This window comes from Bombyx mori, chromosome 11 (assembly GCF_030269925.1).
Source record: "Bombyx mori chromosome 11, ASM3026992v2".
NCBI lineage: Eukaryota > Metazoa > Arthropoda > Insecta > Lepidoptera > Bombycidae > Bombyx > Bombyx mori.
Genome location: NC_085117.1, coordinates 637,386 through 655,348, shown reverse-complemented (window position 1 = coordinate 655,348; position 17,963 = coordinate 637,386). Strand labels below are relative to the sequence as shown.

Below are 17,963 nucleotides of genomic sequence, written 5' to 3'. Positions count from 1 at the left end.
ACTGAGAGCTCGTCCATCCATCTTTTTTTATTTTTATTGCTTAGGTCCGTGGACGAGCTCACGGCCGACCTAGTGCTAAGTGGTTACCGGAGCCCGTAGACATGTACAACGTAAATTCCGCTACCCACTTAGAGCTATGAGTTCTCAGGTCTCCGTTTTAACAGTATAACGACTGCCCCACCTTTGAAGCTGAAATGCATTGCTACTTCATGGCAGAAATAGTCAGGGTAGTGGGTACTTACCCGCGCGGACTCATAAGAGGTCCGATACCACCAGTAAAATAATAATAAAACTGATAACACAGTTCCTGTTTATGGTATTCGGTGTGGACCTGACTACCAGCACCACGCTCTAATCCAGTGTTCTCCGCAGCACCACTGTCGTCGGCTCTCTGCGAGAAGTACTCCTGCAGGCTGGTCGTGTTCATCGGTGGGCTGTTCTGCGCGAGTGGACTCGCTCTCTCGTTCTTCAGCACGGGACTGCTACATCTGCTGCTCAGTTTTGGGGTCATGACCGGTGAGTTGGGCGATGACTCAGGCGGCTGGTTTCTCGTTGCCCCGAAGGCAGACGGGTCGCGTGTCCAATGATAGTGGTTACCGTCTTTCACAGATGCCCATCAAATAATGTAAAAGCGTCACAAGAATTCACTTGAGGGGGCCGTAGTTGAATAAGCTAGTTTGTGGGATCCTTCGGAACGCAATGAACGTCTTGCCTTTTAGGCCACGAACGCTATTTCCGTTTCAGCTCAACATAAGCATCATGTACCATGTGACATACTCATAGTGACGGGTAAAGTGGATGGAAACTGGTGGTAGGACCACTTGTGAGTCCGCACGGGTAGATATCAACGCCCTGCTTATTTCTGCCCTGAAGCAGTAATGCGTTTCGGTTTGAAGGGTGGGGCAGCCGTTGTAACTATACTGAGACTTCAGAACTCATATCTCAGGGAGGGTGGCAGCATTTGCGTTGCCGATGTCAATGGGCTCCGGTAACCACTTAACATCAGGTGGACCATGAATTCGTCCACCCATCAATGCAATAAATATATCAAGAAAAAAAACGATCCAAGGGTCTGAGCCAGAAAAGATCTTATGATCAAGTGTCCTAGCGACGGACTTCACTGCGCTACTGACCGATATAAGTGGCTAAAGATGGCACGCAGACCTCCCAGGCAAGTCACGATGCTGAGCATTGAGCTACGGTCTGGAGCATTGATGAGGAGGAGATGTGGCTCTGATACGATATCCTCTCGTTTCCAGGTATCGGCGGAGGACTGTCCACAACGCCAGGCATCGTCATTGTGTCGCAGTACTTCGACAAGCACAGGTGAGCATTGGATCCGGTATTCGACGGTCTAAAACTGGTGGTAGGACGTCTTGTGAGTCTGCCTTGATAAGTACCACTGCCCTGCCTATTTCTGCCGTGAAGCAGTAACGCGTTTCGGTTTGACAAGTCCACAATTATCGAGAATATTCCAGATAGTAGTGGTCGTTTCAAAAAGTTTTGCCGCCCTCATAACGTGAAGCTTTAGGCCTGGGCCTACGCGTAAATTAATCACTGGGCGTTTCTATATAACAACTAACACGGTTTCTCACAAAACGGGACTTTGTAGGAACGTATCTACCGCGTTATAAGAGGATTACCTGTACATACCTGTATACGTTTAAATATATTGCAATATAACGTGCACACGAAACCTGTTCATCGCATGAATGGTTAGCCCACTGAGTTTCTCGCGGGATCTTCTCAGTGTGTCGCGTTTCCGATCCGGTGGTAGATTCTGCAAAACACTGCTCTTGCTAGGGCTAGTGTTAGCAACGTCTCCGGTTTGAGCCCCAAAAGCTCACCTACACGCTAGGGTAATGCTGATATAGCTTCTCAAGGCTATCAGCATAGGTAGGGGAAAAACACGAATGTTTGCCCGATTTGGAAATCGAACGCACGACCCTGGGCCAGCAGTCAGCGCTGACCACTGCACCACCGAATCATTAGAATGTCGTGAACTTGTCTTTTCCAGGGCCCTGGCTAATGGTATTTGCGTGAGCGGGACGGCTGCCGGCAGCTTCGTCTTCCCGATGTTGATCGAGAAACTGGTGGATGTATATGGACTGCACGGAACCGTTCTTCTGTTAGGTGAGGGTCTGAAGGGGCTGGCGCGGAGGCTGCTCTCGGCGGGGGGCCGGTCTAAGAGGCACCCTGAGAGAGTCGTGACATTAGTTCGAAGGGACCGTCGATATATTGGTTCCAACTAGCCCTTAACGGTTATACGTGTTTAATCGTCAACACATAAGATGCTATCTAATCCACTGTCCTCCACTCTTCAAGCCACACTCTTAAGCGAAGCACAGCTCCCAATGACTTTTTTAAAACGCTTCTATGTATAAGTTCTTCTAGGCAGATGGGCATACCCACCTGATAGTGAGTGCTTACCGTTGCACATGGACTTCAGCAATGCCAGAGGCAGAGCCGAGCCGCTGCTGACCGTTAAGTACTCTCTACAAGCCTCGTTTGAAGAAGGACATGTCATATCGCTCGGGAAACACCGTGGAGGGGAGCTCATTCCATAGCCGGATGGTACGTGGCCAAAAAGATCTTTGGAAACGCACTGTGGATGACCGCAGTGGCTCCAGGTAGTATGGATGAACTCTACTCCTGCGGCGGGCGGTGTGATGATAAATACGAGATGCCGGTATCATCTCGAACAATTCCTCAGAGCAGTCCCCATGGAACATACGGTACAAAATACAGAGCGAACCGAAGTCCCTCCGCAGACCCAGAGGTTCCAAACGATCCGTGAGAATGGGATTATCGACAGCTATTTTACAACCGGACTACAAGAAACAGCCTGGTCTGTGCGAGGACTAAGATTATCGTCATCAGCATTCGCACCCGTACGCAGGTGGGGGGATGCTGCACGTGTGCGTGGCGGCGACCTTATACCGTCCCCCGCCGGTGGCAGGCTGCGGGGAGCGGACCCCAGCGACCACCACCACGACCGAACACTCCACTCTACTCAACGACATCAACGATGGTGAGGTTCCGCCATAACACAGGTCCTCAGTTGGGGAACCATATAAAATTATCTGGCACACACATTCAATCAACTTAGAGCCTAATGTTTATAGTAAGTGTTGGAGTGAGTCACAGATTTTATGAGGTAGTTGGGTGGACGAGCTCACAGCCCACCTGGTGTTAAGTGGTTACTGGAGCCCATAGACATCTACGACGTAAATGCGCCACCCACCTTGAGATATAAGTTCTAAAGTCTCAAGTATAGTTACAACGGCTGCCCCACCCTTCGAACCGAAACGCATTACTGCTTCACGGCGGAAATAGGCGGGGTGGTGGTACCTACCCGTGCGGACTCACAAGAGGTCCTACCATCAGTGTTTACGCAAACTATAATTTTGGAGGTTTGATTTTTATTACACGATGTTATTCCTTCACCGTGGAAGTCAATCGTGAACATTTGTTGAGTACGTATTTCATTAGAAAAATTGGTACCCGCCTGCGAGATTCAAACACCGGTGCATCGCTACACACGAATGCACCGGACGTCTTATCCTTTAGGCCACGACGACTACCTTGCACCGCCAACCGCTTAGTGAAGTCCTCATTACACTAATTGCATTAACAGGTGGCAAAATCGAGCCGCTCAAGGACAACTGCCTCCACAGCTTGTTTCACCACAACCCCGAACTGGCCCTGAACCAGAAGAACGTTTTGCTGCAAGAAGAAACGAAAAGAATGAACCTAATGACAGAGATAATGCATCCGAACTTAATACAAGTAAGCCGATAAGTAGTTTATGGTTTACCGACTTGTTGGTGCAACGGTTAGCGGCCCTGACTCTTTCATTCTTTCTTTCTTTCCTTCCTTCTTTCTTTCTTACTTTCTTTCCGCACTCCATGGTCAACGCCCTAATGAGCAGGTACTGTATCCGACGATAAATACGGGGCATCAACTTTTAGAAAGAGGCAATCGGCTAATTCCGTCCTCACAGAGCGTCTCTGTCGCACGTCACCGTAATCAAGTCTCTTTGTAATGGTCGATGAGCGATATTTATTTACCACTCGCTTAAGTCTTCATTTGTTGGGACAGTAATGAGAAAGTAACGTCCTGACTGAGCCTTTGCTCGCCCACCTACCCTGGTGAAACTGGAAAGGCCTCCAGGTCACGAGTAATCCTTCAATCCTAAAAAAAAAGGGCCTTATACGCTTAATTATTCTAACACGTTGTTCGAAGGTAGTGCGACAGTCCCAGCTGTCTGACTCTGAAGATTCCGAAGGGATGGACGTCCTCGGAGTGGTCGGTAAGTTGTCGCCTGGACTGGACTCTAAATATTTACCGGTGGTGGGACGTCTTGTTAGTCCGCACGGGTAGGTACTACCAATCTGCCCATTTCTGCCGTGAAGCAGTAATACTTAAAAGTAACGTGCTTAACAGTAACGGTAACTTAACATCAAATGGGCCGTGACCTCGTCCAGATACCTAAGCAATAATAAAATTCTACTGTAAGCTGGTGGGTCTTCTCTTGACTTAACCTAGTCATCATGAAGGCCATTCTAGTTTCAAAGGCATCTTGCAAGCAATCAGACTCAATCAAATTTTTATTGCCCTTTTGGACAGACGGGCATACGGCCCACCTGATGACGGTGAGTAGTTACCGTCGCCCATAGACTTCAGCATTGCCAGGGGCAGAGCCAAGCTGCTGCCTACCGATAATCAAAAACTACTGCTATTCATTTAGGTCTACCGCGCGAGGTAGTGAGACTACGCCTCCGGCCGATCAGATCCTCGTCGATCCTTCATTCAGTTGAGGACCTGTCTACAGACAGCACTTGCGTCTACAAGGCTTCGAGAAGGAAATTGAGTCGGTGAGATGCTATGTCCCATTCAACGGTATTACTATATAACGGTGGAATGAAGTTCTGTGCAGGGTGGTGGAAGCCAAGGATCGTGTTCTTCTTCTTCATCGTTCCCTCACCGCTGAGGATCGCGACCACATGTGACTTTCCTCCACAGTGTCCGATCATGGGTGGCACAGACCATATGGTATAGACTACCACCAACCGCTCGCTTAACCAGATTTGACCCGAAATTATTAAATTATCGTGCTCAGTGGTGTTCGATTGGAGAGGCCTATGTCCAGCAGTGAGCTGCTATAGGCTGATGATGATGATGATGATGATGATGATTCAATGGGATTTTGTATACTTAATTAAATCGACTACAGTCACTTCGGTGATTTATCCACTCCATACTAGATGGCGTTACTACGCTATCAGCCACATCATTCGTATCGCGCGAATGCCCACTGAGTTTCTTCCACGGATCTTCTCAGTGGGTCGCGTTTCCGATCCGCTGGTAGATTCTGCGAAGCACTACTCTTACTAGGGCCAGTATTAGTAAGTTCTCTCAGGTTGAGCCCGTGAACTCAACAGTCCGCACGTAACTAGAATAGCCCCTTAAACTACCTATGATTAAGTAGGGGCAGAAAAACGGATTTTCGGCTTAAACTTGTTCTCGCGTCATACCACGATTGAATTGATTGTAGGTCCTATTGAGCTGTCTTTATCAGCTATTTTTGCGTGATTCAATAATATACAAATGCATTATGATTTTTACGACAGCTCTCTGTATATTCGTCCGCCCGTGACCAGCCGCTTGACACAGAGTAAGCTCGCCGACCAGGTCATCAGGAAAGAAGTTGAAATTAAGTCCGAAGAACCCGAGAAGAAACCGAGCAAGGGTTGCGTTGAAAAGATATCCAGGTATAGATATTTCCCTTGATTATTCCCGCAACAAAATGAAATATTATATTAAGACATAAAATGCGTATTTTCACGTATACATAATTATATTATCTTTTATATATGTCGGCGCAACGTGACTGTTTAGGTAACTAAAAATAGTTAAAGTTAACTATTTAATTAATGTTACATACACATTTGAACAACTGTTTAAGACGATATTTAAGAGAATTCACGACTAAGCTACCCCCACTATTCTACTATGAATACGAGTGACTATTGTTGCACAAAATATTCCGGCTCGAGCAGTCGAACGGAGCGGAGCTCTCTATTGAAATCGCTGTACACTTGAAATGCAATAAACGGATTTCATTGGAAAAGTGATTCTTAATTACTGTCACTATGGAAGGCAATCATAATGATGAAGAGAATGGCGTCAGCGACGCAGACGTCATCATTTTAAAAACCCCACGGAACCAGCCAACTCCGTCATATATATAGATTTCATAAAATTCGACTTGCTACGTTCGTCGGAACTCGTTAAATTTTATGTGAACATACAAATACACATACATTCTCTTTTATTCTGTCACTGAGGAATAGTTCCTGATGATCCCTCCATCTTGTTTTTACCATGGCACCGCCCGCCAGCAGTGAAAAGTTCATGCATACTACCTGGAAGTACTGCGTTCACCCACAGTGCGTTTCCAGAGATCTTTTCTCCCACTCGTGGTAGGAACGCTTGTGAGTCCGCGCGGGTAGGTACCACCACCCCGCCTATTTCTGTCGTGAAGCAGTAGTGCGTTTCGGTTTGAAGGGTAGGGCAGCCGTTGTAACTATACTTGAGACCTTAGAACTTATATCTGAAGTTGGATGGCGCATTTACGTTGTGGATGTCTATGGGTTCCAGTAACCACTCGGTTCCAACACTTGGTGGGCTGTGAGCTTCATCCACCCACATAAGCAACAAATAAAAAAAACTCATGGATACTTTACTTTACTCATTGTTGTGGCAAACCATGGCAGGAAGGCTATGTACCACGGTGAGAGCCTGTGTAAAAAAAAAGTGTTTTTTTTTAAAGATACTTGGACGTTTCGCTGTTGAAGTCGTGGCGATTCGGTTTGCTTTGTACGTCTGTGGCGCTGATGTCCTGTGGCTCCCCTTACGCGCTGTACTACTTACCGGCGTACACGGTCGCCATAGGGCACACGAAGGCAGCCGCCGGTGAGTACTGTAGTTTTTATACCCGTCCTTACGGATCCATCAGATCCAATAACCTTTGCATTAGACGCCCTCAGCTCTAACACTAGGAGCAGGCTTAAGGACCCCGGTAACCGTACCCCATGCATTAGCTCGCTGAGTTTTTCGCCGGATCTTCTCAGCGGGTCGCGATTCCGATCCGGTAGTAGATTCATTCGCGAAGCAGCTGCTCTTGAGTTGTTAGGTCTCCGTCGGAGGCGCTCGGGCAGCTGTTAGTAAATCCCGCCCCTCCTGGCTGAGCCTTTGCTCGCCCACCTGTCCTCGTGAAACTGGAAAAGCCTCCGGGCCAATCCTAATCTTCCTTCAACACTAAAAAAAAGTTTTTATAATGGAATAATAGATGGCGTTGTTTTGACGTTTGAATGTTTACATACTTTAATAAGAGATGACGCTGTTTCTTTTCTGAAAGGCTGTTTGGTTTAAGCGTCATGGAACTTTACAGGAGAGCCATTTCAAGTTTAATATTTGGAAAAAAATTCGTAATGAAAAAAAGAAACTTCTTCAGTTATTTGAATGGAGTAAGCTTAATTGAAGTTCAATTAGGAACATCGAACTGTTGATATTGATACCAAATAAAACGCACCTTTAATTACAAAGATAAATGTCGCATACCTATTAAGCGAATTTCCTTTTCACCCGTCGATTTAATGCTGTGGATTTTTTTGATTGATTTTTTATAACGCTTTATTAAATGGCTGATCGATGAGTACCTTAATCAGTGAAGTTGGTTGGGATAGTTGCAACAAACAAGCGAACATCAATGAAATTGAAGTTTAAAACGATTTGTATATGTACCAGGTCGGTTGGTGGCCATCAGCGCTGTACTGGACCTGTGCGGGAGGCTGGGGCTGGGCTGGCTGTGCGATCTACACTTGTTCTGTAGAAGGAAAGCCTATATCATCAGGTAAGCTATAGAAGAGAGAGAGAGAGAAAGAGAGAGAGAGAGAACATACTTTACACCTATACCACATACTTTGCACACCAAAACACAATTAACATTAAATTACAGTAAACGAGCTTCCGGAAACTACGTGCGTCGTGAAATTTTTAACCGATTTAAAAAAAGAAAGAGGTTTTCAATTCGACTTTTATATGTATCACAGAGCTTTATCTAAGTAAACCGATTTTGATGGTACCTTTTCTGTATTTGAAAGTTTGCGATTCCCGGCATGACCCATTTAAATCTATATCCGACCAGTGGTTTTTGTGTTATCCCTAATAATGCACATTTAATATTACTTCAACTGCAATGATGATGGGCCACTGAGTTTCTCGCCGGATCTTCTCAGTGGGTCGCGTGGTAGATTCTGCGAAGCACTGCTCGTGCTAGAGTCAGTGTTAGGAACTTCGTCAGGTTTGAGCCCCGTGAGCTCACCTACTAGTTCGGTGAATCTAGAATAACCCCTTTCTACAATAGGTAGGGAAAAAAAAGTTTAAACTGAGACCTTATAGCTCATATCTCGAGGTGTAAAACTTGTCTAAGGGCTGCGGCTATCACTTAACGCTAAATGGGCCGTGAACTCCCATCAAGGCAATAATAAAAAAAAAGAGAAACTCTGTGGATTCAGAATAGATTAATGTCAATTTACTTGTTTCGCAGTATCTTCGTTGCTGGAGCGGCTGTGCTGACGCTGCCGAGTCTAACTTCCTGGTGGTCCCTCGCTATAGTCTCAGGTTTGAGGACCTAACATACATTTAAACTGTCTCAGTGGTCCAGTAGTCAGCGCTCCTGACTGTGGCGCTAGGGGTCGTAGATTCGATTCTCGCATCGGGCAAGCTTTGTGTGATGAGCAGATATACTTCCCAACTAGGCCAATAGATGGCACTGTATTCAAAACTACTGTACTGTACCTGTACTAGTGGTAGGACATCTCGTGAGCCCGCACGGGTAGGTACCACCACCTCACCTATTTCTACTGTGAAGCAGTAATGCGCTTCAGATTAGAGGGTGGGGCAGCCGTTGTACTATAAAAACTGAGACCTTAGAACTCATATCAGAAGATGGGTGGCAGCAGTTAAGTTGTTGATGTCTATGGGCTTCGGTAACCACTTAAAACTAGGTGGGCCGTTTGCTCGTCCCCCCACATAACAAATAAAAAAAATTGATAACGCGCAAATACTGTAAATTTATTTTCCGCTTATGCTAATAGACGGCGCTTGTATATATACAAAAGTTACTTCCCAATTCGGCTAATAGATGGCGCTGTATTCAAAATTAGTATACATTGCTCTCCGTGTGTAACTCAGGAGCGTACGGCCTCTGCCTCGGCTGCTGGTTCCTGCTGGTTCCGGTGCTGCTGGCGGACGCCTTCGGCACCGCGCGCATTGCGTCCTCGTACGGGCTCGTCAGAATGTTCCAGAGCGTAGCTGCCGTCTCTGTACCACCAACTGCAGGTATGGGCTTTTTGGGCGTCGTACTAAAGTTAAGTTCTCGATCGCGTATTCCGAACTGGCAGGTTGGTACTGATCCAGCAAGGTATCCCGGAACACCAACGGCATCGCCCGGGCGGCTTGGTAGGGCCGCAGTATCGCGGAGACCGGCGTGGTTGGTCGTCGACTATCGCCTCGACGACCCGTCGGTCGGGCGTCCTCGGGGTGGCGCCGCGTGTCTGGTTGTAGCGTTGACCGCGGGAACCCCCCTACTCTGGCCAGGTTCTGACCCCGGGGCACCTCGTAGGAGGTTCGGCAACTGGTCCGAAAGAAAGAAAAAACAAGTTCTCGATTGCGTAAACTTAATTGCTTACGTTCGCCGCTAGGGGCGCTGTTCGAACTCAATACAAATTTGAGTTAACTTTTACGCGATCGAGAACGTTAAAAAACTAGCACTAAGCGCACAGAAGCGCCACAGGTTAAACGTCAACTGGTATTCTATTCATTCATTTCCAGGCTATATAAGAGACTTGACCGGAGGTTTCTCCTGGTGCTTCTACGGGATGGGATCCTGCATGGTCCTGGGCACGATCCCGGTCATAGCGTTCCACGTCAGCACCAAGAACGACGACAATGGCTCCACGGTGGACTGAGTTTGCTCAGCCGGATTGTGATATCAGAGTGCTTAGCTCGAGTTCTTTAACGCTCTCGATATCGAAAAAGTTAACTCAGGTGTGGAGTTGGAACGTATGCCTACGTTTGCCGCTAGGGACGCTGTTACAATCGCATTCGAGTTAACTTTTTCGATATCGAGAACGTTAGAAAAATCGCCCTGAGCACAAAGTAGGGTACAGTGCCCGACGATAAATATCGCACATCGAACTTTAGAAAGAGAGAATCGGCTAGCTTCGTAGAGCGTTGTCTCTCTCGCACACAATGAACGATTACCAAACGTCCAAACATAGGTAGCGTGCGACAGAGATGACGCTATATGAAAGCTAAAATAGCCGAATATCTCTTTCTAAAAGTCGATGGGAAAATTCTTATAGCGGGATACGGTAGAAGCTCTTTATTCGCTTGGTGCATGTTCCGTGAATACGCCGCGAATGTAGAAACTGAAGTGAATGCGGAATGATAATTTACATATATGGGAGATCATAGAGGATACGTTCCGTACGTGACAAAATAATAACATACTTTAAGCGTAGTTGTAATAAGGTCTGTTTTACGTTTTTTATTAGTCAATTTGACGACGCGTCTAAAGGACATTGGATACCCAAGTACATATTGGAATACTTTTCATTAATGTGCATGTACAAATTTAGTGATGAGATCAGCGAATAAAGAGATCTTTAGACGCGAATATAGGTATTGGGTCGTTTTTAATTTTAAATCCGCGAATAGTGAAAACGCGAATGAAGGAAGCTCGACTAAGGAGCTTTTACTGGACTATACGAATATTTTAAGGCGAATGATTGAGGGAAGCCGCCGAATCGAGCCGGTTCATATCCGGAGCTTTTGCGACTGAGCTTCTTAAGCTATCGTCAGCGCGATTCAAGTTTTTGCGTTGGCTCTCTATTTTCCATGTCCGTTACAGTTTTAAAAAAGAATTAATGTAGTGTTTTTCTTTTTCAAAGAAGATATATTTTTTACCGCGCGCAATGGAATACGAACATTGTCGGGGTCAATGACCCGATGTGGTAAGTTCAAACAAATTTTCTGCCGGATTACTGAACACCTACCTTTTTTTTATTGCTTAGATAGATCGACGAGCTCACGGCCTACCTGGTGTTAAGTGATTACTGGAGCCCATAGACATCTACAACGTAAATGCGCCACCCACCTTGAGATATAAGTTCTAAAGTCTCAAGTATGTTATCGTCCATAAGTCTCATCTTCATAGTCGATTACTCTTGGCAGAGCAGTAGTGGTCATGTGGGATCCTTGTTTATTATAAGCCTTGACGGCTGTTCTCCAATACTCTGATATACTCATTCCTTATCAGAGGAAGTGTGAAAGTAGCCACGGTAATCAACAAATTAAAGAGCGGACGGTTAGCATGGTGTGGACATGTGATGCGTAGAGAGAAGATGCATGTGACTAGGAGATGTATGGAAATGGCAGTGCAAGGTAGAGAAGGAAGAGGTCGACCGAAGAAGACATGGATGGAGTGTGTGAATGACGATATGAGAGAGAGAGTAGTGAGTGTTGAAATGACGGCTAATAGAAGAGAATGGAAGAGAAAAATTGGCTGTGCCGACCCAACCTAGTGGGATAAGGAGGAGACAAAGAAGAGACAGCTGCTCTCCGTAATTCGCGAAGACTTAGCGCATGCAGTCGTCAAATGGGGTTTTGGTGAGATTCTTAACTTGATCAGTCCAGCGCATGGGGCTTTGTCCACGAGGTCTTTTACTATTGACCCTACCCTGAACAATAAGTTTCTCGATAGACTCTGCTGGCCTTACGTGTACCTATCTCCTCCTTGCGTCATGTTCTTCAGTGCTGAGGATCGTGACATTTACAGAGCACTTTTGTTAGGACTATGTTCCTCCATCCCATCCTGTCCTCCACGTAGTGGATAACGACATTGATGCTGAAGTCCAAAGTCCTCTTGATCCGATCGGACCAGAGGGATTACGCTCCCTAAGCCTCTTATCTTCCACTTTGCCACTATTGAGGAGGTCTTTCGAGATTGTCATGCTTTTTTTACGTGTAGGTACCTACGTTGTGTGTTTATTTAGGGTAATTAAAACTAGTTTTCAATAGTACCCTGAATGCGGTCTCCAAGTAAAAAAAAACTTTTTGTACTTGCCATCCTTAGGAAGCATATTATATTAAAATTACAGTTCAATTATTGGAGGGGTAGAAACAGTGGTGGATTTACGCATTACACATAGGACCTGAAGCGACATGAGTTGAGGGGCGGGAATTTTTTATGAAAAGCCAATAGATTCAGAGACGATAAAAAATAAACACAATCTCGTATGAAAAATAAATGTAGATTAATTTATTATTCATAAAAAAAATACGTGTGGTACTCAGGGACTGCGGCGGTAAAGCTATTGCATAGCATTTTGTATCAACTTAGGCAATTATAATGTTGAAACTCCCCTTGAAGTGTAAAAAATCAGCTTCTGGGTCGGGCAATAATTGTTAATTAATATAATTTCTTTTGTGGATTGAATGCAAATAATGAGTTCTTGTTATCACTGACAAGAATCTCACTTATTTATGTTTCTAATTACGAATCAGATACCTTTTGGCGAGAACGCGTGCAGATAATAAGTTGCGTGAATTGTTTTATTTTAATAATATATAAGTAGTCTCTATTCGTGTGTCATCATTCTCCTGCCCTTCTCCCAGTCACATGGGGTCGGTGCAACATGTTTTCTCCTTCCATACTCTTCTATCATATACCATTTCTTCGCTCACTCCCCTCCTACCCATATCGTCTTTCACGCAATCCATCCATTTCTTCTTAGGTCTACCTCTTCCTCTAAATCCTTCCACATTCATAGTTAACACTCTCTTAACAACATCATTTTCATTTGGTCTCATCACATGTCCATATCATCCCAAGCGCGCACTCCTCGGCTTCTCTGTCACAGGTGCCACTTTCTCTCTTCTTTATTCTTGTGTGAGCGTGCAATAATGATAATGGTTTATTTATCAGTTAGCGTCGGTGAAAGGGCACAAATTCGGGGAAATTAAAAAAAATCGCTGGACGTGTATTGTAGATCGGGTCCTACAAAAAATAAATAACGAAATCTCAGTAAATTCCTATCATTTTACTTTAAGACTAATTTCAATGCGAAATTTTAGATAAATCATTAACATTTGATTTATTTCATTATATAATGTGTAAGCGACATTATTGCAACTTCACAGGAGACCCTTATAGAGTTTACAATTTGGAAAAATGATTTTAACAAAAAAAAAAACTTCAGCTTTTGAATGGAGTAAACTAAGTTGAAGTTCAATTAAAAATATGACATGATAATTATGTGGATATCATATTATAAACTCGACGCTGGCAACAATGTCATTACAAAAAGCAAAAAAAAAAAACAATTTGGAACATTTTGCCATAGATACGCGACACATTGCGATTCGTATTTCTTATCTATTTCAATTAATTTACTAAATGAATAATCCTACTAGCGTCTTATTTACGACTGCAAGTTTTTAATAGCACAAACACTTGCTATTATTAGGTAGGTACGTGCGAAGATAAATGTCATCTAAAATTTTTACATCTAATGTGTTGTCTAGGCACTATGACATCTAAAGGAGAATGTATTATGTTCGATCGATGTTTGTATATAAGAATATGTAACATTAAGATTGTGAAAATTGATAATTTATGTAAACGAAAAATATCACTGTGTTGTGTGAAATGAAATAAACTGATTAATGTCCTAAGTATATTGTGGTTTTCTTACGTAGGGCTCGGACTCGGTAGGCAGCGGCTTGGCTCTGCCCCTGGCATTGCTGAAGTCCATGGGCGACGGTAACTACTCACCATCATGTGGGCCGTGTGCTCGTCTGCCTACAAGGGCAACAAAAAAAAAAGTCGTATCTACTTCAGTGTGCTTAGTGCGAGTCTATTAAAGTTCTCGATAGCGTAAAAGTTGGCCCAATTTTGTATGCATTTGGAACAGCGCCCCACATAGCGGCAAACATAGGCAAACGATCCCATTCCATACAAATATGAGTTAACTTTTACGCTATCGAGAACGTTAAAAAACTCGCACTAAGCACACAGACATATTGCTTGGTTAGTAAGGAACGCCGAGATACACGACGACCTGGACCTCGTAACGATTCGAAAACATGAAGTCAGCGTCGGAACTGCACTTCGATGAAGCTATGCGTCATGTTAATCGCCCAATCGTGACCGCCGCTGACTGCTTCCCGAATGCTGATTATGCAGGAGCCAGTCACCGTCGACGCCCTAGACGCGTCCTTACGGATCCATCAGATCCAATAACCCTTGCATTAGACGCCTTTAGCTCTAACATTAGCAGCAGGTTTAGGGGCTCTGGTAACTGCGCAACCTAATCCATATCCATACACCAGCCCAGCTGAGTTTCTCGCTGTATATTTTGAGCGGGTCGCGATTCCGATCCGGTAGTAGATGCATTCGCGGAGCAGCTGCTCTTGAGTTGTTAGGTCTCCTTCGGAGGCGCTCGGGCAACTTTTTATTAATTTATTGCTTAGGTGGGTGTACGAGTTCACGGCCCACCTGGTGTTAAGTGGTTACCGGAGCGGTAAATGTCGCCACCTATCTTGAGATATAAGTTCTAAGGTCTCAAGTATAGTTACAACGGCTGCCCCACCCTTCAAACTGAAACGCATTACAGCTGCACGGCAGAAATAGGCAGGGTGGTGGTGCCTACCCGCGCGGACTCACAAGAGGTCCTAACACCAGTATTGTTCGTAATTGTTCACATAAAGTATAGGCCAAAATTATCCGAAATAACATACTATACTATAACCCTAGTCATTGGGCACGATCGAAATTTTATTCCTGAACGCGCAGGTGTCACCTGACGTCAGTCATTCTCGCGCCGATTTAGCATTTAAAATAAAAATAATATCTTCGTATACATAATATTAATATAATTAGTATCGTCTAGTCCAGGGGTTCTCAAACATATTTTGTCTACAGTACACTTTGAGAATAAATTATTTTTTAGCGCCCCCGTTTTTTCACCTACTTAACCACTATAGAAAGACCTCGGTCGTTGTCTAAGTCCTCCAAGACGAAATTACAAATCGCTTCCCAAGCCTCTACACAACGCCCCCATTTTTTTTCTGGGTCTCTTACCATCCTTTATGCCTACAGCGACAAGCGGGCGTTATCGCCCACTTTGAGAAAGGCTGATCTAGTTCCTAGCTTAGTTTTCTCAGTTTTCTTGTTAAAATCCGAATACCACAAAAATATAAGTGTTTATAAAATAAGAGTTTGACTTTTTGAGTGCAAATTTCCCGCGAATACGAGCAGTAAATAACAAACCACATACATAATTTATTTATTTATTAACTATACAAAATATTTTTACATAAATTCACTAAAAATATACATTTTTTTTTCTATGATTATTTAGGCTATCAACTTTTATTATCCAGTAGACAGATATCAGAGCACATTGAAAACATAGTGTATATTATCATTATTCATGGAACACAAGGTCTAAATATTAATGGTGGTAGGACAAAAAAAAAAAAAAAACACAATTGCAAGTCTAGATCACTATATTTTTCTGACGTCAAGCAGTAATGAATTTCACTTTCATGATTTCCCTGGGCTCTAGTGACAGATTAAATACCATTGCCGGCAAGTTTGACCCATATGAGCAATAAATAAATATAAAATAGAAAGCCTTTTATTTCCTGCTAAAATACAAAATAAATAGGTATTTAATGTTTATTTATCTCTTATTGCCTAGATGTGTGGACGAGCTCACAGCCCACCTGGTGTTAAGTGGTTACTGGAACATCTACAATGTAAATGCGCCACACACCTTCAGATATAAGTTCTAAGATCTCAGTATAGTTACAACGGCTGCCCCACCTTTCAAACCGAAACGCATTACTGCTTCACGGCAGAAATAGGCGGGGCGGTGGTACCCACCCGCGCGGACTCACAAGAGGTCCTACAGGAACCCATTAAGCATTCAAGTATTTATAAGCAATAATAAATAATATAAGCTGTCTCCTTCAAAACAGGTACCAGCAAGTGACCAATGAAGTCATAGGCATCATATTTTAAGATCGATAATTGAATGATACGTCTATAACCTCAAATGTATATGCAAGTGAATCAGATGCCGTACCAGCATTCTTTGGACCAAAGCCACTGATAATCTGGCTTACAAATAAATTTATCCCTATCAATTAAACAGCTATGCATTGATTGATGATTTGCAGTAGATTATTGTTCTCTAAAGCTGCAGCAACTCTTTCCTTGTCCGCTAACTGTTTGTTGACCGCATGTTCGGAAGCGTGAGAGCCCTCCGATACTTGTACGGTCACTTTGAAACGGCTTGGCAGAGCTCGGAGTAGTTGAACTCGTATTGAAAGACCTGAAATAAAAATCAAATCTCATTAATTAAGCTTGCAGTACTTTTTTCCGGAAGCTTCACAACTTTAATTAGAACTATAACAGAACAGATTATCTACAAAAGTGTTTAACTGCACTAGGGGAATGAACAAGCTCACAGCTCTCATAGTTTATAGCCATTACAGATGTCCGTGGACATCACATTGGGACAACTGCCACCCATCTTGAGTCCTGAACTCGAAGTTTGAGCAACTCGAAGTTTGAGCCCTATTTTAAAATTACTCTCTCTTAAGCAAAAACAATAATGGTTCAAATTGGGAATAGGCTAGACAGTAGTGACTATTCCGTGGACAAAATATCAGACTAACGCATCCATATTAAAACAGCTCAATATCCAAAGGCTTTCTATCGTCTGCTTCAGGAAGATATTTGAGTTCTTCGATCATATTGGCCGAAAGAGAGGTGACAATTTTGAAATATAACTGGCGAGATCTTTTCAACTGCCTAAGATGAGAGATGAGAGATAAGAGTTTACGGTAACCCATTATCAATCCATTGAAAATGGTCAGCGGTAGACTGCACTTTAGTTGCACCCCTGAAATTGCTACCTTCCATGAGGGACTGTAGCTACTCCCCACCAAGCGGGCTGTATGATCGTCTACCCACGCAATTAAAAAAAGGAAGCTGTTCGTTGGCTGGGCATGAATGTTTATTTGCTTGCCAATAAAAAAACATTAGTATGATAATATTAATTTAGAAATATTGGCTGTTCCACCATTATCGGTGTGCGTTGGTTATGTGTGTGTTACTCTCTCATTAACTATAGGTTTTAATGCTAAAAAAAGTACGTACCTATCAGAGTCGCCATACTGCAATGGGGAATTGTCGGTGTAAAATTGACTAATACAGTACTATCATCGTTATTAACGATTATATTCTTCTCTTCCACCACCCTGAGCTCCTCGAGTGTCAATGGGTGTTCAGGATCATTTATATTTCGTATTAAATCAAATATTTCGCGATCATCAAATTCATCTTGCAAGTCTTCGTCGCGTTCCGAAGAAGTGATCTCCCGTTCTGAACCCTTCTCGTAAATGTGAGGGTTGATGTTATCCGCTGTTTTGGTCATTTTATAAGTTCGAACTTTTTATTATATCAATTCGTTCTACTCAAAATATATTTTTTGGTACAATTTTTCCTTATTATGAAAGGCAAGGGGATCTAAGCCCATACAGCCTTTCTACTCAAAATAATAACTCACTTCTATCTCTATCTCTTTTTTTTAGGAATTTTATGACATGGTAACTAAGATCTTTAAGTCATATCTTATTTTAGTTTATATTCTTAATTTTATGAAAAATGACAGACGCTGCTAATGTAATTCATATCTACTTACACAGAATAATAATGGCCAACATAGACAGTTTCCTTCGTTTTTTATTATTTATAAACGGCAAAATAATTAATAATTGACACTGGCTAATGCACAAACCGAGCGAGCCACAATAAAAAA

The 17,963-nt window shown here is 43.5% G+C and overlaps 3 protein-coding genes across 4 annotated transcripts in view; 1 reads left to right on the top strand and 2 right to left on the bottom strand.

The window, feature by feature from the left end:
• The window catches only part of LOC134199623 (uncharacterized), a 500,100-nt gene extending 493,847 nt beyond the window's left edge, over nt 1-6,253 (bottom strand). For both annotated transcript variants that reach the window (XM_062670889.1, XM_062670890.1), the window contains exon 1: nt 6,024-6,253. The gene's annotated coding sequence lies outside the window, so the exon portion shown is untranslated. The remainder of the gene's footprint in view (nt 1-6,023) is intronic.
• LOC101737330 (monocarboxylate transporter 12) overlaps nt 1-13,809 on the top strand; it is a 28,935-nt gene extending 15,126 nt beyond the window's left edge. The window contains exons 6-18 of the mRNA XM_021350058.3: nt 373-516; nt 1,260-1,326; nt 2,018-2,133; nt 2,900-3,031; nt 3,638-3,789; nt 4,246-4,312; nt 4,751-4,877; nt 5,634-5,774; nt 6,836-6,978; nt 7,813-7,918; nt 8,615-8,688; nt 9,262-9,408; nt 9,901-13,809. Coding sequence (XP_021205733.2) covers nt 373-516; nt 1,260-1,326; nt 2,018-2,133; nt 2,900-3,031; nt 3,638-3,789; nt 4,246-4,312; nt 4,751-4,877; nt 5,634-5,774; nt 6,836-6,978; nt 7,813-7,918; nt 8,615-8,688; nt 9,262-9,408; nt 9,901-10,037 — 1,553 coding nt within the window. The 3' untranslated portion in view covers nt 10,038-13,809. The remainder of the gene's footprint in view (nt 1-372; nt 517-1,259; nt 1,327-2,017; nt 2,134-2,899; nt 3,032-3,637; nt 3,790-4,245; nt 4,313-4,750; nt 4,878-5,633; nt 5,775-6,835; nt 6,979-7,812; nt 7,919-8,614; nt 8,689-9,261; nt 9,409-9,900) is intronic.
• A 1,598-nt stretch (nt 13,810-15,407) lies between these two features.
• On the bottom strand, nt 15,408-17,704 carry LOC101742241 (MIP18 family protein galla-2). Its single transcript, XM_004922115.5, has 2 exons — nt 17,303-17,704; nt 15,408-16,472 (listed from the first exon to the last, which is right to left on the bottom strand). Exons 1-2 carry the CDS (start codon nt 17,577-17,579, stop codon nt 16,285-16,287), a joined length of 465 nt encoding a protein of 154 aa, XP_004922172.1. The 5' UTR covers nt 17,580-17,704; the 3' UTR covers nt 15,408-16,284.
• Nucleotides 17,705-17,963: the final 259 nt, after the last annotated feature.